We start from the raw sequence: 21,564 nt of genomic DNA, 5'->3' as shown, positions 1-21,564 counted from the left end.
GGGAGACACTGTCTGGATAAACGACGACAGGAGCCGGCTCTCCGCTGTCTGAGCACCGCGGTGCTGTGAGCTTCGCGTGCTGAAGAAGGGACCGAAGTGCCTCTTTGCCGGTGCCCATCCCCCGGGGTGAGGCCCGGGGAAGAGGGCTCACAATGACCCTCGTCCCTGCGGCTCCCCGGCGCTGCCGAGGGGCACCTCTGGGCCGGCCATGGGCCCTGCTGACCGCCAGGGTTGGAACCCCAGCGCGGGGCGGAGCCGCCAGGTGTGCCCCGGGGCGGGGCTTCGGCGGCACGTGACGGGGCGGGGCGGGGCAGCCCCTCGGGCGGCTGCAGCCAGGTGAGCGCGGACAGTCCAACGGTCTCGCCCCTCCCCCGCCGAGGCAGCGAGCGGCGGCGCGGGGTGGGGTGCCCCGGGGGGCCGTTCCGGGAGCGGCGAGCGGGGCCGCTGCACGGGCTGTGACGTCAGGGCGGGCCGGGCTATGTCCGGCGCGGGGCAGCGCGGCGAGGCGGGGGACGCGGATGCGGACGCGGCCTCGCGGGGCTCGGGGGACGTGGAGCCGCCGCCTCTGCCGCTGCTGCCGCCCTTCGGGCCCGACTTCTACCCCAGCGACAGCGAGGAGGAGGCGCCGGCGCCGCCGCCCCACATCAAGCCGGTGCGGCGCTTTGTGCCCGACTCGTGGAAGAAGTTCTTCAGCGGGCAGCGCCATGTCCCCAAGTGGGGCCAGGTCCAGCCCCAGCCTGTGGGCACCCGCTGCTCTCCACCGCCCTCCCTGCCACCAGGCCCCGAGTCAGGTGCCAGCACCTATCCAGACCCCTCTGGTGTGTCAGGGGGCAGCTGCCCTTGGCGCCTCGAAACAGAGGCCATTCTCCCATCAGAGCCCAGTGGGGCGGCACGGGCCTACAGCGAGGAAGTGGAAGCCTACCGCCAGCGCTACGGCTACATGAAGTCGTGGGCAGGGCTGCTGCGCATCCTCGGAGTGGTTCAGCTGCTCCTGGGCGCTGCAGTGTTCGCCTGCGTCACTGCCTACGTGCACAAGGATAATGAGTGGTACAACATGTTTGGGTACTCGCAGCCCTATGCCTTTGGGGCCAGCAGCATGTACGGAGGCTATTATTATAGCGGACCAAAAACCCCTTTTGTGCTGGTGGTGGCAGGGTTGGTTTGGCTCGTGACGGTCGTGCTGTTGGTCCTGGGCATGTCAATGTACTATCGGACCATTCTTCTGGACTCCAACTGGTGGCCTTTGACCGAATTTGGAATCAACGTTGCCTTGTTCATTTTGTACATGACTGCTGCCATCGTGTACGTAAACGACGCTAACCGGGGTGGACTCTGCTACTACCCGCTATTTAACACACCACTTAACGCATCCTTTTGCCGCATAGAAGGGGGACAGACAGCAGCAATGATCTTTCTGTTTGTCACCACGATTGTCTACCTTATTAGCGCCATAGTTTGCCTAAAGCTGTGGAGACATGAAGGAGCAAGGAGGCACAGAGAACTGATGGATCAAGAGGTGAGTCACAGCTTATCAGACAAAGGTTAAATCATTTCTCTTTTGTGCAGCTAATGTGATCATTGCAGGGGAACTCGGGAGGAAGCTGTGAGGCTGCCAGTGGGTGGCTTTGTCACTCGGAACAAGTCATCATGGCTTTAGTTTTCTTAACAGGAATATTGACAACTTTCAATAGCTGACATTGTTGAAAGGCTTTGAAACCGAACCCATTGGCAAGCCATTGAAATCTCTGCTGTGTAGTGATTTCAGTGGAGTTTGGATCAGGCTGTTCTTGCAGTACTTATAAATACTTCACTTCCGTCAACAGGAGAACTGCTTCCTGATACCTACTCTTTTCCTGAACAAAAGGGAGGGAAGAGGAATAGAAACTGACGGAGTTAACACTTTAGTAGGAGGCATTAAAACAACACAGTCTTTGAAAATGGGACTTGGTGTACCTAGTAAGAGCCGGCTATGAAAGACTGAGTTTTGTGTAGTGTGGGTAACTCTAAACCACTGCAATTGATGTTTTTGTGTTTTAGCTTCTTTCCTTCTAGTAAATCAGCTACAGGTGCACTGATATATCAGTGTCATATTGGATTGGCACTGATAAAAGGAAAATTAACATAATCAGCTACTGGATTTTTGTGGCTTGTGTAGCTAATAATGTCACTGATAAATATAATATGCCTTCTGGTCAGGGCCCCAAGACTGCATGCATGCCTGCAGCCATACACATGCACATGGCCAGGAATGCAACTGGGCACCGTGGAGAGCAGCGCCCTGCAGAAAAGTCTGTTGAGGGGAAAGGACATGGGGAGGGGGAAGGAGCATGGCAAGGCAGATCAAGGTTCCCGCAGTGAGTGAGGCTGGGGCTGGGGGCACTGCTGAGCCAGGGCAGCGAATGGAACCTCCGTTTTCTTGTGCAGGGACTGGGACTTCCCCGCTGTGATGCCAGACGGACTCGAGGGGAATGCCTCCAGACCTCAGGTTGAGGAGGACCGGGTTAGAGAGCTTCTGGAGGGGCTAGATGTGTTCAAGTCAGCAGGTCCAGATGCTCTCCACCCCAGGGTGTTGAGGGAGCTAGCTGGGGTTATTGCAGGGCCCTTGGCAGGGCTTTACAAGCGCTCATGGTGCTCGGGCCAGGTGCCAGATGATTGGAAGATAGCTAACATGGTCCCCATCTTCAAAAAAGGGAAGAGAGAAGACCTGGGCAACTATAGGTCTGTCAGTCTTACCTCAATCCTAGGGAAACTCTTTGAGAAGATCCTCAAGGAGCACATCTGTGATGGGCCAGCTTCAGGGATGATGCTCAAGGGCAACCAACATGGTTTCATTAGGTGCAGGTCATATCAGACCAATATGATTGCCTTTTCTGATCAGGTCACAAAGGCAATGGATGCAGGTGTCGCCATGGACGTAATCTTTCTAGACTTCAGCAAGGACTTTGACACCATCTCCCACCCCATCCTCATTAAAACACTAGGCGACTGTGGCATTGATGCCTACACAGTCAGATGGATTGCAGGTTGGCTCAAGGGTCGTACTCAGAGGGTGGTGGTGGATGGGTCATATTCAACCTGGGGGGAAGTGGGCAGCGGAGTCCCCCAGGGCTCGGTCCTGGGACCTGCGCTGTTCAATTTCTTCATCAGCGATTTGGACGATGGAGTGAAAAGCAACCTGTTTAAATTCGCTGATGGTACCAAAATTTGGGGTGAGGTGAGCACGCTAGTAGGGAGCAAGATCTGGATAGGTTACAGGAGTGGGCTAACATAAACAGAATGCGTTTCAGTACTGACAGGGTGCTGCACACTTATAGAATGGGAAACTCCCTGCTTGAGAGCACGGAGGCAGAAAGGGATCTTGGAGTCATTATTGACTCCAAGATGAGCATGAGCCGACAATGTGAGGTCATGGTTGGCAGGGCTAACCAGACCTTGTCATGCATCCACAGATGCATCTCAAGTAGAGCTGTGGAAGAAATCAAACTTCACGTTGTGGTTGAATCAGAACTGACAGAGCCAGCTTTTCTTTATTTAGAGCTATACTGTGATCACAGGGAGAATTCCATACAGCAAGGGGAATCACCCTTGTCTGTTTCAAAGGTTGTCTCAAACTCTCTAAGTTTACAAGCGTATTTATACCAAAAACAGAGAAAGAGATAAAAAATACACCTTGGAGAAACAAAAACAATAGTAAATTACACAGAAACTTAGAAAGTTTACTTAAACAATTATCTATGCATAGGGCTATCCCAAGGCATGCAGGAATGCACAGAGCAAGATATCAAGATAGCCCAAGGAATGCAGGAACGCGGATTCCTTATCTCAGAACGTTTGAATTAAGCAGTATCAGCATGTCTGGTCTCTGTCTGTTTTTCTAGTCAAGTAAGCCAATTACTTCTACAGAGCCAAGGAAGTGATCCACCCCCTCTATGCGACTGCGTCCAGTTCTGTGCGCCCCACTTCAGGAGGGATGTGGACAACATTGAAAGGGTCCAGAGAAGGGCCACCCGCATGATCTGGGGACAACAGGGCAGACCCTACAATGAAAGACTGCGGGACCTAAACCTGTTCAGCCTTCACAAGAGAAGGCTGAGGGGGGACCTGGTGACTGTCTATAAACTCACTAGGGGGGACTAGAAGGGTTTGGGGGAGACACTGTTTCCCCTAGCGCCCCCTGGCATAACAAGGAATAATGGACACAAATTACTGTAGAGTAAGTTTAGATTAGACATCCACAAGAACTACTTCACAGTTAGGGCAGCTAGAAGCTGGAACCAACTTCCAAGGGAAGTGGTGCTGGCTCCTAACCTGGGCGTCTTTAAGAAGAGGCTTGATGCCTACCTGGCTGGACTCATTTGAGCCCAGTTTTTCTCCCGCCCAGGCGGGGGGTCAGACTTGAAGATCTACAAGATCCCTTCCGACCCTACTTCTATGATTCTTTGAACCCAGGGGCAAGAAGTGGGATAGAGCCATGGGTGGTTTGTTCAGGGGGCGTGGGGCAGGATGGGGGTGTACAGCAGCAGAAAGCCATTCTCCATCCTGCCCCACACCCCCTGGACAAGCCACCTACGGCTCCATCCCACTTCCTGCCCTGTCCCTGGGTCCCATTTAGTGCCCTGGCTCAACAGTGTCCCCCAGCCTCATTCCCTCCCTCACAGTGGGGGCCTTGATCTGCCCTCCCGTGCTCCTTGCCCTCCCCCACACCTCTTTCTCTCCACAGACTTGCTTTCAGGGCACTGCTCTCCACGCTGTCTGGCTGGATTCCTGTAAATCTGTTATCAGATCAGTATCGGCTGGTATGCATGGTGAGTAATCAGCTATCAGTATCGGCCAAGAAAATCTTTATCTGTCCACCCCTATAATTACACAACTTGTCTGTGAGAAGCCAAAGCTAAATCTAGTCAGTACAGTAAAATCTGCATTATCTGGCACCTTACAAGCTGGCATGCTCTATTAACTGGCATGCCGGCTTGTAAGGCAAAAACAAAACCAGAAGCGCCTACCGTGGCACTTCCGGTTTCGCCAAGCCCCCACAGCCCGGGGCATAGCAGACTGCACGGGGCCGGCCTCCCTGTGCCTCGGGTCCTGTGGGAGAGGCGGCAATGCAGCCGGAAGGGCGACAACGCCCCGGATGCAGCAGCCTGAACAGGCAAAGACGCCTGTTTGGTCTTCTCAGTTAACCGGCATGTTTTGTTATCTGGCACCCCCCCATTCCTCATGGGTGCTGGATAACAAAACTTTTGTTACAGTTTTTTTGTGTTTCTGATAATGGTTTTCTGATTTGTATAGTGAAAAAGGATTCCAGATTCTCAATTCTAGAGAAGATAACTTAGTTTGGCAATTGGTAAAATTTTAAGAATCCAATATTTGCATCTGAAGCAAATTTTACAGTGTTAGCTTTTAGGTTCTAGGTCAGTTTTCAGGTCTGTTCTGCATTCTTACCTGCTGTTCTCCAGGAGCCCGCGTTCCAGTTATTTGCTTGGAAATACCTTCAGAAATTTCTTATAGTGGGTCGTTAGGCTGACCTGAGAGATTCTTGGTGTTTATTTCCGAAAGCATGAAAGAGTTTGCTAACATCCCTTTCAAACCAATGAGAAAGAGTTGCCCCCTCTTCCCTGCCCCAGTAATCTTAACAAAATAATATGGACAAAAATATGTGAAAGTAATAGGTGCTAAGGAGGCAATGGGAGTATTTAATCTAAAATTCACTGAATGGCTACAATACTATTGTTTTTACTCTTTAATTATGTGATATTTTCAAGAGAGGTTTGAAGAAACTTAATGTTATTATAATTTCTATTGGGGCTTTCCAACTTTATTTGACCCCATGGGCTGGATCTGGCATGTAGGGCTTCTCATGGACAAGCCCTACATGCCAGATCCAGCCTACCTCTAGTGGCTGCCAACGTCATGACATTTGCATAGCTCCAGAACCATGGGGAGGGTGAATGCTGCCACCATTTCCTCCACTTCTCTTTTCCTTGCTGTCTATTTGAGTTGCCAGTGGTGATTGAAGACCCCAAATATGGCAGTGAGCAAAGAGTTAGGATGTGAGTGGCAGCAGTGTTCAGCCTCAAGTGGAGCCCTGAGAAAATCACAGATTTCTTGTAGAAAATTCACAGCACATGCTCAGGTAAAGTATCATTTTTCACGGAATATTCATGGAACTACACTTGATCTTGGCAAATGGGTCCTGGTAGTTCCGTGAAAATGGTACTTTACCAGCACACGTGCTGCCTGTGTGGCAGGCACTGTAAGTAGTTGGAGAAAATATTATTTGGGGGGGGGAGGGGGGAGCTGACCCCCACCTGACCCCTGCTCCTCCCTTCCATGGGACTTGCTAAACCAGCACATGCTGCAGCTGTAAGCCACGGCGGAGAAGCAGTTGTACACCGAGTGCCACCAAGCGCTGCAGGATGGCAGCACTGCGGTGCTACTGCTGTCACCAGCTGCTGCAAAAAGTTTTGGGGAAAATAAGCCTCGTCAGCCCTGGTCTTCAGCAAATCTATGGCAGGCACATCTCCTCTCCACCCCAACCGACAGTCCCCAAGCCCTGGCCCTCCCAATTCTCTTCCCCCACCTGCACTTACCTTACACTTACTTTCATCTGGCTGCCTGGCTGAATCCTGGCCACACACTCAGCAGCCTCTTGGAGGCTGAGAAAGCCTGGGCTTCCCTTTACAGGCTGGAACGCTGCCAGCCTACAAAAAGAAACCTGTGCTTTTGCACGTTGTTCTGGCACAGGCTTGCAACCCTTAAAAATCATAGAGTGGAGCTAATTTCATGGTGTCCATGAAAAAGCTCCAGCGGTGGCACAGGTCACCACTTGGACAGCCTTGATATATATATTATTTATTTATAATAAAATATTAGTAGAGCTCATAAATGCTTGATTGTTATAAGGTTAAGTATTTATGCGTTAGTGTAGTTGCAGACTGTCCATACACTTAACCTTTTATGTTGAACAAGAAACTCATTCTTATTTTCTTTCTCCTTTTTTTATTAGATGAAAACACAAACTGTATCACCAAAAAGGATGGTAAGAATCAAATTTATCTTTGTAATTTACTGATATTTCAAAATTTATCTTTGAAATTTATTGATATTTCAAAATGCATAAATGTGGGGTTTTCATAGTTTCATAGTAGTTAGGGGTCAGAAGGGACCTGAATAGATCATCTAGTCTACCCCCCCCACCACTGGCTGGAGCACACACTGGGTTCGTCCAACCTCTTTTTGAATTTACCCAAGGTAGGAGCGAGCGCCACTTCCCTAGGAAGTTGGTTCCAGATCCTAGCCACCCTAACAGTGAAATAGTGCCTCCTAATCTCTAACCTGAACCTGTTCTCCAGCAGCTTCTGGCCATTGTTCCTCATCACCCCTGGTGCTGCTGGGGGAATAGGACCCTTCCTATTTGCTGCTGATCTCCCCTAACGAGTTTGTGGGCAGCCACCAAGTGCCCCCTCAGCCTCCGCTTGCTGAGGCTGAACAGGTTCAGTCCCTCAGCCTCTCCTCATAGGACCTGCCCTGTTGCCCTCCAACCAAGTGGGTGCCTCTGAACTCTCTCAAGGCAAGCTTCCTTCTTAAAGTGTGGTGCCCAGAACTGGACCCAGTACTCCAATTGAGGCCAGATCAGTGTCGCGTAGAGGGGAAGTATCACCTGTCTGGATTGGCTTGAGATGCATCTTTGGATGCACGACAAGGTACAGTTGGCTTTGCTGGCTGCGGTCTGGCATTGGCAGCTCATGTTCATCTTGGAGTCAGTAATGACTCCAAGATCCCTTTCCGCCTCTGTGCTCACAAGGGGGGAGCTGCCCAGCTTGTATGTATGCTGTGGATTACATCTCCCCAGGTGCAGCACCCTGCATTTATCTACATTGAACCCCATCCTATTACCATCCACCCACTTCCGTAGTCTGTCTAAATCTAATTGCAGCCTATCTCTCCCTTCAAGCCTGCCTACCTCTCCCCACATCTTGGTGTCATCGGCAGACTTGGACAACATGTTTTTTCACCCCCCTCGTCCAAGTCGCTGATGATGATGTTGAACAGCGTAGGCTCCAGGACCAAGCCCTGGGGTATTTCGTGACTCTTAGAGTTTCTGATTGACTTGATTACCTGGGAATAGGTTGAGTAGGGACTGGCCAGAAAAAGTAAATTTGCAGTAGTCCATACAGGAGTCGCATTTTGAACAGCTGTAAATAGATGTCACATTTGATGTTGGCCAAATTATGCTGGGGTTTGACCTGGATCAAAACAGGAGTGGCACAGTCATTTACACACATTGATAGTGTATTTTATTCTGCATACTTTGGCAAGAATTCAAATGGGACAGGAAACTTACATCTGTTGGGTTGTGGCACAAAATGTTTTCTCCTGGGACAAATGCGTCATCTATTTATGGCCTAGGTTCTGTGCTCAAGACTGATGGAAAGCGCCTATTTTGGTTGTTGAGGGAAGCAGCAATGAGAGATACTTGCAGGGACAGTTTGGTTGACATTTTATAGATGCTGCCCTGTGAGTACTCTAGCCAGTGCTTTCTTGACTATGGTAAGTAAAGGAGCTCCCCCAAAAAACTGGTAGCACATCATCCTTTACTGCACCTTTCTTCTAGGTCCCAATGACTTGGGCTTTCTCAATTTTATCTTTGCCTTCCAGTCACACCTGTTTTCAGGACGCTTTGTTTACGATCTCTGTCTCAATTTCGTCCAGGTGCTCTCCTGCCCTTTTTTATCTGGGCATGTCAGTATCTGCATTGAGAAAACATTTTAGAATATTTGTGCACAGCACCAGCTCTACTGCTTCTCCAAATTTGTTTTAGGCTCAGCACTTCCATTAGTTTGCTTTGGTGTTTCCTTTGAGAAGTTCATCCTTCTCCCCCCTGCCTTTTTTTCTTTTTTGTAGGTGGAAGGGGAAGAAAGGGTTAGTTAAAATGCTTAATAAAGGTGGAAGGTAATTCATTGTTTTCAAATCTTGGCCATGTTGTGGAATTTGGATATTGTCTAAGATGACCCAGGTTAGGTGTCGCCTATCTTGATATATGTATGATATATCTGCACATGTAATATGACAAGCATTAGAAGCGCCTCTAAGCCCTCTCTGAGGCAATCTAGAACATATTTCAGGTAAACCTTTCAAGCTGAAGCCTGAATTGACCAAAAATGCTGAGGATTGGGATTTGGTGCCAACACTGCCTTGCATCACCACTCAAACCCTTCCTCTGCTTGATAATAAGATCAGGGCAGCTTTGCCATAAACTGCTTTGCACTATCACTAGCAAAGACAGGAGCTCCAGATCTCTGCACTTGAAGTCAAAAGTACCAAGTGCTGTCTCTGCAAATAAGGCAGAGCCTCTGAATAAATTGTTGAAGAGGTGAGAGAAGCTTAGTTGCTCCCCAGTCTGTCTGTCTGTATTGAGTCCCTCTTAGGATTTTCTGTTTTCATGCTCAAAATAGATTGGGGAGCAGTGATTCTGGACACGTATGTGCTCAGTGATCTAACCCAGATGCCCCTATAGATCTTTGTGGGGCAGCACAAACCCCACGGTGTCAGTTATGAGATATTCAGGGTTCATATGCCTCACTCTATATTAGCAGAAGCCAGGAGATTTTAGTTCATCCAGAACAATGTGTATGCCCAAAATATAGTGTTTCTATTGCAGAAAGATGCTAGTACCCTTAGTGTGTCTTGTACTGGGATTTCAGAACAGATGGGGTTGATGCTTCCCAGATCACTTAGTACAACACTTCTCATGCAGGTTTTGATCTGTTCTCCTAGAGCAGTGATTCTCAATCAGGGTGCCATGTCCTTTCAAAGGTGCTGTGAGTTGCCATGCAATGTTAGCACTGTTGAGTGTAAAATCATGATTAACAAGACAAACCAGGGATTTCAAATATGAATCCAGCATTAAAAACATCCTGACCTATTGTGATATTTTTATAATAAAAGAATTGCTGTATTTGTTTTTTTCTGTAGCCAAAAAATGAATGAAAACGAAGACCTGGCATTTCCCAAGGAGTGCCTTGAATCTAACTGAAGATTAAGTTTAAAAAGGTTGAGAACCTCTGCCAAAGACCCTGAGGGCTTCATACTATGCTAATCCTTCTCAGAAACCATTATTTTCCCAGTCGCGTACTACAACACTAAGTCAGGTTTCTTATATGCTCCAGCAGGACCCTCAGTGTGCTCTCTGGAATACCTTATTAGCTCTAGGGAAAGATTGTTGATGGCTGAGAGAGAAGAAGCCGGTTGCTTTGAACTTCCTTTTTTTCTAGCATTCTGTTGCACAATGAAAATTAAAGACTGTCAACATACCTGAGGCAGGTTCCTTTAAATTACTTTCCCCAGACAAGTATTTCCAAATCCCCACAGAAAGTATATCAAGAAGTTAGCCTTGGTACTGAAGCCGATGTAAGGTGATGGTTCTGTGAGAAATGTCACTAACGTACTTAGTTTTCAGATTTTCTTTTCATTTATAGTAATGCTTATAAGAGAGATGAGATTTGGGAGGAGTTTGGGATGCTGTTTTAATACCTGCAACTTTTAACTCTTCCCTAAAATGTGTTTTGTATATGTGCATGCATGTATTGTATATGAGATAAAATTGACTAACTGTTTACTTTTAAAACTTAGTATGAAAATGATGACAGACCACAAGAAGAAGTCAGTTACAGGAAGTTAAAATCAGTGGAAGTGAAACCTGAGCTACTCAATGGCCACATACCAGCAGGCCACATTCCTAAGCCTATAGTGATGCCAGACTACTTAGCGTAAGTGTCTTAACAATACTTTCCATTAAATTTCTCCACTGAGTTTAGCAGGGTGGGGTGGGATTTCACCCCCCAGTGTCTCATCTAACAATTTCAGCCTTTATATCATACTTCATTCTCTGTGGGTCTCAGACTTCTTCCTGAAATGAATGTTAACTACTGGGTCCCTGTCTGTCTTGTATGTAAATGCGGAATAGTTGGAAAAATTAATATTTAAAATGGAAAGTTTGGTTCAGTATTAAATCCAAAGTTAAGCTAATTATCAAGTAAATGGGGATGAACATAAATATAGAAAAATAAATCAAAAACAAAAGTACAGGAAATTCCACTACTTAAGCTTGAACCAGCTGGTGACAAATCTGTAACATAGCCCTTCTTTAAAGTGTGTAACTGAACCTGTAATTGGCAAAAATAAAGTTTGAGGTTTGACACTTAATGACTGGATATGGGATCCTGGAGTAGGAAAACTGAGGCACAATCTTTTATTGTTTGTAGGCTCTCTGGTAAGTAATATTCTTTTACTAGTATTTAACTATTTATGGCGTTGGGTCAGTTTTCTGCTTGAATTTAAAAGTGACCTGTGGAGTAGATTTGTCTCTTTACTACTTTGACGTACCTTTAGATGCAAGATTGCTATAATGTCTTAATGCAGATGTCTGAAATAGTAAACAATAAACATAGCACATGGGAGCAAATATATTACTTTCTTAATATTTCTAAGAAGTTAAAGAAATATTCCTTGCACTGATCGTACCTAGTGCTGCCTCCTTTATCTCTGACTTCTCTGCACATTCCTGGTCATATTTGTTGCTTTGTAATTTTTTTTCTGCTCATTTTACCTATTTTTTGATTTATTGGTCAGTAATTACTACAGAACTTAGAGAACTGTAATTTTTTAAAAATTCTGATCTTGCTTTTCTCCAAGCAGAGAGATCCAGCAGTAATGTCCTTTGACTTCAACTATTTTCAGGGAAGATTTCTGAAGTTACTTTTTTTCCTTAACATGAAACGGGCATTCCATTTTTTTTACAAACAGCAGTTTCAAATGTAGTTTCCTTTGCCTCTTAAACAGAAAAAGGACAAATTATATTTCAATCCAGGTAATCCAAAACTATTTTTTTGACTTTCTAAACAGGGAAACAAATATCCTCAGGCACTCAGAGAGAGACTTCTGATGTTAAAGAAATAATCATGGTTTTTAAATCAACTCTTATATCCACCTTTTTATCATGGTTAAATCTTGTAAAAACGGTATAATGAAAATTCAGTTGTTGGTATGATTTTCCTGTAGCATTATATGCATTACAGTGTCCAGTATGACAAGTTAAGCAAGTGCTGATAACTTCTGGCCAAGGAAATTTAAGATATGGTTAAAATTCATACAAAATTAATAGCCTCTTCAAACTGATAGATCAGCAGCTAGTTTCACAAGGTACATTTTAGGGAATACTAATTTGTGTAATCAACTCTGCATTTCAAAATCGTATGTATAACATGCTGAAAGTTTTGTGTAATATTAACAACAATTACTTAGGAAATCAAATTCACAATTTTTGGGAAAGTTATCATTCTGGTGCAAGTGATAGATTTTTTTGTTTGGGTTTTTTTTTTTATAGGAAATACCCAGCCATTCAGACAGATGAGATGCGAGAGCGCTATAAAGCTGTGTTCAATGATCAGTTTGCTGAGTATAAAGAGCTCTCTGCTGAAGTTCAAGCTGTCTTAAAAAAATTTGATGAACTAGATGCATGGATGAGAAAGTTGCCTCATCACTCTGGAAGCATGCTTGTAAGTACCTAAATAGAAAGAAAAGAAACTCAAAGTCGTTTATAAAGTAACTCAGAGTTGTGATGTAGAAAACGAAGAACAGAAGAGACTAACGAACTCCACTTCCTTTTGTCACTGGTTGCTGAAAAAGCTGTTGGTGGAACCATTTGGCAGTTTTGAAAAATCTTTAGATGCTTTTGGACTAGGACCAGTGTTTCAAATCTGGATATCAGCTCTGTGCATTAATCCATATGTAGCCATAAGAGTAAATGGATGCTTATTAGAAAAAAATCCCCTTTAAGAAGTGTATATCAAGAATGCCCATTATCATCCCTCCTTTTTGCTGTGAAACCATTTGTTCAAACAGTCAGAAATAATCTGAACATGCAGGGAATAAACATAGTACAAAAAGAGCATAAATTAGCATTATATGCAGATGATGTTAGGTTATACTTTACAAAACCAATTAATGCACTATCTGAACAACAGAAAGAAATAATAAAATATGACAACATTTCAGAATTTTAAATTAACTATGAAAAATCAGAGCTTCTACATTATTGCTATCGGACCAGGCATCCAAAAGGTAGCAAAGATATATAGATATCCATATATAGACATCTATATATGGATATATGGGTAACTACATTAAAACACTTAGAGGTGAATATTACTAAAAAAAATGGCAGCACTTGTACAGTTTTAATTAAATTCCTTTGATTTAAAGAATCAAATTGGGTCAAAATATGAAATGTCATAGTTAAGTAGATTCACACCAGTCAAAATGAGTATTTCAGCTTTGATTAATTTTCTGTTCCAAACTACTTATAGTACGAACAAATCTCTTAGTTGAGTGGCAGGCTATGATAAATAAATGTATTTAGGGAAATAAGAAGCCTAGATTAAAAAATTCCATCCTGCAAAGAGCTCAGCAAAAGGGGAGATTGATGCTTCCAAACATTCGATGTTACTACCAAGCCAGTGAACTTAGAAATCTGGTGTACTGGATAACACCAATCACAATAAACCAGAGTAAAGATGGAGCAAACATGCTGTCCAGCAGTCAAACAACCTATTACCATGGCTAAAAAAATTTCCAGGCAAAATTCTGTATATAATTGCTAGGGGTGCACCGATAGAGATTTTGGGGGCTGATACCAATAGTCGATATATAAGGAGGCATGTCAGCTGATACCAATCTGATTTCCAGTACAGTTGCCTCCAGGTGGTGAGTCTGTTGTGGTAGAAGGGGTGTGGGGGCGCAGATCAATGCCCCTGCAGTGAGGAAAGGAGGCGGTAGGGGCAGGCGCTAACTGTGGGGGGATGGGGGCACAGGATGGAGGCACAGCTAATGGGGATGGAACAACTCCCACCACTGCTTGCACTCCAGGAAGGCAGGGGGGTTATGCCCCCAAGATCTGTGTGGGGCAGGCTGCAGCCGGCACTGCACATCTCTTCTTGGTGGCACTGGAAGGGGCTGCAACCACCCCAGATTTTGCCACTGCTCCACTCCTAGCCCTGCACCACCAGGTGCAGCCCGGATCTATGTCCTGCTTCTACCCACATGCTGGGAAGAGCAGAGACTGTGTCCAGTGGCAGCACTGGGAGCAGAGCAGCAGTGAAATTTGGGGTGGCTGCAGCCCCTCTGTGCCGCTGGTATTTGCTCCGAGCCCAGCCCCTGCTAAGAAAAGCCATGCAGCACTGGCTGCAGCCTGCCCTGCCCCACCTCACACACATGTGGGGGGCATACCCCCTTGACCTCCCAGGGTGCAAGCAGTGGTGGAAGCCACCCCCCCTTGGAGCCGTGCCTCCATTCCACGCCCCCACCCCCTTGGGCAGCCCTTGGCCCCTCCCTCCCTCACCGTGGAGGCATTGATCTGCCTCCCCCACACCCCTTCCCTTCCCCCTCCCCTTCTGACTTAACAGATGGAGGCAGCTCTCCACATTCTTGGCTTTGCTCTGTGCTGCGCTGTAGCTGCACACAGCACGGGTATTTATCAGCCCTCTCAGGACGATACCCGATGCAAAAATTTTCTTTTATCGGTATTGACACCAGTCTGTACCGTATCTGTGACCAATGTATCTGTGCACCTCTAATAACTGCCCCTTTATGAAAATAACAATGAAAACCAGGGTCAACACGTATAAGAAATTAAGCTCATAGCATCTATAATAATAATATTGAATTTAATCCTGATAATTTATTAGGAAGCTTTAATATCTGGAAACGTTGTTATCATATGCATTGGATAGTTATTTAAAGAAAATATATTTAGATTTTTTTTTTTTAAGTGTTTGTACTGCAGGTGACATTACAATTTATTTTTTTCTAATACCTGCAAGTAGAATGCTTTTCAATATACTCCTAAAGAAAAGTAAACCTCAGTAGACAGAATTTGAGAAAAATATTGGTCATGCATATGATACATACAAGTCTATTTTCTGTGTTTATATAAAAGCAATTTTAAATAGCTATATAGTGAAAAAACACAAAGTGGGCTAGTGATATTGGAATAGAAAGTGATGCTGTAGATTGGGAGACCACCTGGAACAATGGGAGACCACCTCCTCACACATCCATGTGCACAACAATAAAAGAAACCTTTGATATAGGATTTTAAATTATCTGGACCCACTTAAAATTAAATGCGTTTATGATATAGGTGCAGGCAAATGATGGGGGGAATATAATCAGTTGGGAGAATTCCATCACATGCGGTGGATATGTCCCAGAATTAAACTGTTGTGGAAGAAAGTTAGAGACGTGGTAATGGAAATAAGAGGATTCCAATTATCAGATAACCCCTTAGTGTTCCTTTTGAACCTTCCTAAGAACTCTGCAACACAAGTGTCATGGGGAATTAATTCCTTGTTTTCTAGTGGCTGAAAGAATTACAGTTGCAAAGCCTGGAAGAGAAGTAACACTCCTAACTGACTGTTTTAAAAAAAAGTTTGGGAAGTTTTAGTAATGGAAAAGGTCTCCTGTTGAGTCAGCATTCTGCAGGAGAGAAGGTATAAAGATGCTTACTTTGAAATCTGGCAAAAAGTTTTGGGATTTTCTGAGAAAGAATTATCTTCTGTGTCCAAGCCAGAACCTTTGAGAAACATTTTTGAATACTGAAATGCAAGTTCTTTGAGTTAACACTTAAGTTTTAAATTTATTCTTAAAAGCAGAGATGGGTAGAAGATAATGAAATTTGTGTTATGCAGTCTTAGGAAAAAGGATGGGATGAATTGTTGCACAGAGCTGAAAGAACACAGGGGCTTGCTAATAGCAGAAATATTGACAAACTGTTGGAGACTGAGGCTAGGGACAGAAATTACCTATAAACTGGTACAAAGTGATCAGACACCTGTTCAGATCTGTAACACAACAGGAGTTCAATGCACATAAGCCTCTTTCAAAATGGCTGAAACCAGTGTAAGGTAAGCACTGATAAATGTAGTATCAGACTTAACTGATTTAAGTTCAGTTGTTTCATTGAGCTTATGTTCCAGATCCCCTCCAAATTCAATTTAACTCAGTCTCGCAGCAGCCCAGGATGTTTTGCACCTTCCCCACAAACCCCCTCCCTGCCACTCTCCGACAGGGAGAGTGGGCTGGCCCAAGCTGTCTGCTCCAGCAGAGCAGGGAGTTGTGCTCTAGTGCTTCCTGACCTGAACCATTGCAGGCCTGTGGCTGCATTTCTGGAACCAAAATTGAATGTCTGTTCACTTGCATATCAGTTCAATCTATGCAGTTTAGAGTAACTTGCAGAGTCAGCCTCAGGCTTTTTGATTGTCTGTACTTAACCTGGGGGAGGAAAGGAAGGGAACACACAACTTCTGTGGACATTGAATTGGTTTGTGGTAGTACTGTTGATAAGTTAATATCTATCTTTATTTATATTTTGGGGTATGGGTATGTTTTTGAATATTAAATCTCTTATGAGCTATATTAATTAATAATAACGTTTAAAAAGAAGTCTTAGCCAATTGGAAACTGTTTCTGTGTGGAGAAATATCCTACAATAAGATGACCAGGCATGCATGATGGACTTAATGTTCCCCCAGAATTGTCTTTGTATTTTAAGTCATCAATTCTGTAAAACTTAATCATGAAGAACTTCCACCCATTTTACTATTCCATCATTTCTTAGCAAACTTGAAAACAATTCAAATAAATTACTAAATTTCAGTTTTAATAAAATTTTATTGTGACATGCTCGACAATTCAACAAATTACAGTTTATGGTTAAAACAAAAACTAACAGTAATTTTAACCATATCAAATTACTTCTAACGTATGACAGAAGCATGAACAGAAGAATACTAAGCAAACATGAGTCTTATCAACTCTTAACCTCCCCTCATCCTTTTTTTTTTTTTTTTAATAGGAACAGGAAAGGATTTCAAAAGTTCTACAGGATTATAATAGAAAAAAGAATGTGAGTATGATCAGCTTTACATCTTAACACTAGCTTGTAGTACTAATCTAAGGTTAGTTGAGAGGATACAAGTCAAAAGTTAGCACAACCTGTTGGCTAGAGGTATGCCCAGCCTTCTTGCATATCCACAACTGTTAGAGAGATATGTGTTTGTCATTTAAAACTCTGGATATTAAAACTAGTGGGTAAAATTAGTACTCAACCTATCCCAATCTTCAGTGATGGTCACTTCTTCCAATAAGATTAGATCTGTAAATCAGCCTTGAAAGGAAACAGTTGAATGTCTTAAAATAAAATATTTATCAGTTTGTCAGTAGGTCCCACCTATGAGCATTTGCCTTCAGAGGGTGCCCAACATCATTCAGTTAATTCTTGGAGCCAGTACATTTCTATTTACCTGTATAAGAAAAAAACAAGAGTTTTGTCAGTGGCAGAACTACCTGGGGCACATTCTCAAATTTTCTTTTGACTCAGAAAATATTTGGTGGAGGAGCAGAATAGATAGCATTCTTGCATTGCTGGAATCCTTTACTTGATGACAGTTATGGTAGGCCAGTTTTGAATGAGGATAATTGTTTGTATCCCATTAAAATCTTGGGTAAAATGAATCTATTTATAAATTTCTTTTTTATTTGGTTCATAGTGAACATTTTAGTGCTTTTTTTTCACTGTTTTTCATTTGAGTTTGTACATAGTTTTTATTTTTATCATCGAGTAAATTATGCCAAAACACATGTGCACACAGAGAGTCTGAACAGGATTGCTGAACATAACATATTCAAATAATATTAAAAATACTTTTCTATTGAATGGTTAACATGTATGCTAAAATCACATAGTCTCACTTAAGGCCACAAAGGGAAGAAGAATGGGGATAAGAAATTATGCCCGAGGAAAAATATGTTCTTTGAGGGCAAGGATCCATATATGATTGCAGTTGACTGAGGGTTGCAAATACTAATGAATGATTGTTGTTAAAGAAAACTGAATGGTACATTGTATAAATTACAGAATTGCTTACGTATTTCTTACAGGATCCTTCCTTTCTGGAGAAAAAAGAACGCTGTGAATACCTAAAAAATAAACTGTCTCACATAAAACAACGAATTCAGGACTATGATAAAGTTATGAATTGGAATGTGCAAACTTAGAATTATCAGAACTTTATGTAGAAGATATTTACTATTTTTAACTAGAAATTATAATTTTTAAATATTTATTTACTGTAAATTTCCAGCTGTGAAACCAATTACTTTCTGAATCAATGCTTTATATGTAACCTGTTTAAATTATGTGTATTTGACAGGCTTTGCACAAAACAGGCAAAATTTGAATGCAGTTTAATGAAGTTATAGGACTTTTTTTTCAGGGCACCTATACTAATCTGATGCTTTTATTAATAGCAGATTGAGACCAAAGTCTGTTCCATTTCTTTCATTCATATGTGAAATAATGTATTCATTTTCTTTTCTCTTGGCTCTGTTTTTTAAAATGTGTACATCACCCAGCATTCAGTCATATGGCTAATAAGCAGGGATCCTTATTTTCCGATTTAAAAAGTTGCAAATTATTTTATAAAGCCCCCCAAATCCGTGATTAAAATGCAAGTCCCTCCCCCCCTCACTGCACCCCCAGTCCTGCCGGTGTCCCTCGCTCCTACCCCCCCTGCCCTGCTGGTGCCTCTTGTGCCCCTCATGCCCCACCACCACAGGCTGAGGCTCAGACTCCTGCTCTGCTGCCCTCCTGCAGGGCCTCTGCAGCTCACTGGGTGCAACCTAACACTGCAGGGAACAGCAGAGCTGCTCAGGAAAGCTGCTTGCCTCTGCAAGTTCTGCACTACCTTGGTGACATGTCCCCTCTGCGCATGGCAGCAGTGAGGGGCACAACCCCACACCTCTGTCCCTGCTGCTGCCCTAGTGCAGCATGTACCCAGGAATGCACGTAGCAACAGGGAGCCAGGCCCCCCACTGCCCCCCCGCCCCCGATGAGCTACCCGCAGCCCTGGGCCCCAAGCCCCATGCACCATCTGGCTGGGCAGCAGTCCCAGCCTTGCCCAACTCCCTCGCCATGGGGGCCTCAATCCCCACCACCACTTACCTGCTGAAGCTGCTCTCCAGGCTGCCTAGCTGCCATGTATACATACACATGGTACCCCATGTCTGACTGCCACCTCCTGCTCCCTCCCAGCCCCTTGCAGGCTGGAACTCTGCCAGCCTGCAGAGAGTTCATTGCAAAACTGCAAAATCCACAGGTTTCTCTGCTAAAATGAGAAATCTGTGTTTTACTCCTGTAAGGGGGGAAATCTGTGTTTTACTCCATTTTTCCATGGGACTTGGAAAACCCAGATCCCTGATAATAAGCATATGCACATGCACTAGGAGCTCAGGATAATGACTTGGCTTATTGCCCATATGGTATAAGATGGGCTCTTCTTATTGGATTTATTCAGCAGAGCATTTAAGAATATTGAGTATTTTCACTGATTTCAGTAAGACTATAATTGCAGTGTGTCAGAACAGACTTGATTAATTGAGGCTGCTGGAGCATGGTAATTACCCCATGGTAATTACACTCCAGTGCCTCCTGCATCTCGTGCATCATCAGCATTCCCATGCTTAAAAATAGTGGTAGAGGCACTTGAACTAAAGTTTACTGAATAAGCTTAAGTTCAAGAGCCCCCCCAGTGCCATTTTTAAGCACAGAGATGCTGATACACAAGATGCTGCAATGTTTTAATTGGAGCAATTCTCGGAGCCACTGTAATTAAAGCATCGCCACTCCCCATCCCCAAAACGCATGTAAAAGTGTCCTTAATGTCTTTAAGTGATCTGTTAAATCAGATTCATTAAGATTTTTCAGTTCTGATTGAATTTGTTGACTTAAGGATCACTTCTGTCTTATAGGGTGAGCCATAACATTCTCAAAAGTCAGTGAGTGGCAGTAGCTAGCAGAAGGGTGAAAAATTCAGTTCCAGCCTCCTTTTTTTCTCTCTCACTTTGCTGCCTAAACCTGATTATTTAACTAGGTCTTATATTTTTTCAGTTCTTTATCATGCAGACCTTCAAGAAATGGGAGTTATGTCTTTATAATGATTGAAGAACAGGGTCCTATATTAGCAACCACAGCATAGCATAATTCTAACCTCCCCTTTGCAGAGGTGAGGTAACTAATTCATACATACCCATTACTATAATACTGTGTGAATTAAGCGGTTAAACTCATGTCAAGACTGCTAATATTACTACAGAACTAGCCGTTCGGGTGATGTTAGTAGAAATGCATGTGTTTAAAATAAGAAAGGAAACACCTGTACTTTCACAGAGGAAAAGAACCCTCTTGTTGGAGTGAACTGAACTGTTGCTGGGCCAGTTAATGGTAAACTGATTCAAGTGATGATTACAGAATAAAATTTATTTCTCAGTTCAAAAGAAAAATCAGAAGCATGCAGAGTGAAAAATGGAGACATCTGATATAAGTCCCAGTAGAATATTTTGTCAGTGAATAACAGCAAAATCCTCTTTAGAAAATTCAAGGCCAGATTGTATTCTACCTATTGAGTGTCTCAGTCCATTTAAGCACTGCCCACATACTTCAAAAACAGTTCATGTAAAAGATGAGTGGACCTCCCTCCTTCTCAGTGCTTTTTTGTGACTCAATCCTAAAGGCATACTACAAAATAAATACATTCATGGATTTTCAGAGACTTAACAGGGTGAAAGGGTACCTAAAGCCACTTTGGATACTCATTAAATGGAATAGAGTCCGGCACTTAGTTTATATTTGTATACTAAAGCATATGGTGAATAAGGATTGAATTTGTAAAACTTTCTTTTATAACCATTGTAAATGTTTTAATAACTTAGTAAATCATGTCATTTTCTTGATCTTTGTATGACTTTTCATATCTTTGTATGAGCTTTTTTTTACTAAATAAATGCACTAAAATAGTCTTATGCTTCCTTCTCCTATAACCTGTTTGCTGTGAAATTTTCTAAAACAAGCATGTTGCTGGACACTTTATTCTGAGATGCATTATTTAGATTTCCAAAATCAGAATATAACCACAGTCCACATGGTCTTATTTATCATAGCATTTACTTGGAAGCAAGAGCTGTTATTAGGATTGCATCCAGGATTTTGTTAAAGATTTCTTCCTTCCCTCTTCTGCCCCCTTCTTCAACTGAATTTTTTTTAGGCTTGGTTACAACTTAAAGCACAAAAATAATGAACGCCATCTCAAGCCTAAAATAAGTAATACGACTTTGTAGCTTTCCAAATCTTTAAGAAAAGATCTATTCCAGACTCCTAAAGCTTATATCACTGTTCTTCAGCACTAGTGTCTAATTGAAGTTGGTTTAAGTTACAAACTTCTCACCTCAAAGCCCTTTGAAAGAAAATGGGGAAAACTTAAAATGAAGAACATTCTGTCAATATACATAATATCAAGTTGATGGGTACTCAGGATATGAAATATAAAAGTTTGACATCTTTGCACATTACTGCTATGGTCCTATTGCTCGTCCCACTATAAATGTACCATGTTTAAAGGCAAGAAAAAAGAAATGCAACATGCATGTTGTGTGAGCAGCAACTTATAGTCA

General features: G+C 43.4%; 1 protein-coding gene across 1 annotated transcript; it reads left to right on the top strand.

Annotated features, from left to right (window-relative positions):
* Positions 1-311: 311 nt before the first annotated feature.
* Positions 312-20,934, top strand: MARVELD2 (MARVEL domain containing 2). The gene is made up of 6 exons (XM_090038150.1): positions 312-1,516; positions 7,007-7,039; positions 10,633-10,769; positions 12,386-12,557; positions 16,913-16,963; positions 17,998-20,934. Exons 1-6 carry the CDS (start codon positions 479-481, stop codon positions 18,112-18,114), a joined length of 1,548 nt encoding a protein of 515 aa, XP_089894276.1. The 5' UTR covers positions 312-478; the 3' UTR covers positions 18,115-20,934.
* Positions 20,935-21,564: the final 630 nt, after the last annotated feature.

The sequence above is a fragment of the Crocodylus siamensis genome, chromosome 3 (genome assembly GCF_052110815.1).
Source record: "Crocodylus siamensis isolate JL-2025a chromosome 3, ASM5211081v1, whole genome shotgun sequence".
In the NCBI taxonomy this organism is placed as follows: domain Eukaryota; kingdom Metazoa; phylum Chordata; order Crocodylia; family Crocodylidae; genus Crocodylus; species Crocodylus siamensis.
This window is presented reverse-complemented; position numbering and strand designations above follow the sequence as displayed.

Bases quoted from the DNA above. Each gene is read 5' to 3' on its own strand.
- MARVELD2 (XM_090038150.1), top strand. From the start codon at position 479: ATGTCCGGCGCGGGGCAGCGCGGCGAGGCGGGGGACGCGGATGCGGAC. The intron at 1,517-7,006 runs GTGAGTCACAGC...TTTTTTTATTAG, and splicing joins GAGAACTGATGGATCAAGAG to ATGAAAACACAAACTGTATC. The intron at 16,964-17,997 runs GTGAGTATGATC...TATTTCTTACAG, and splicing joins ATTATAATAGAAAAAAGAAT to GATCCTTCCTTTCTGGAGAA.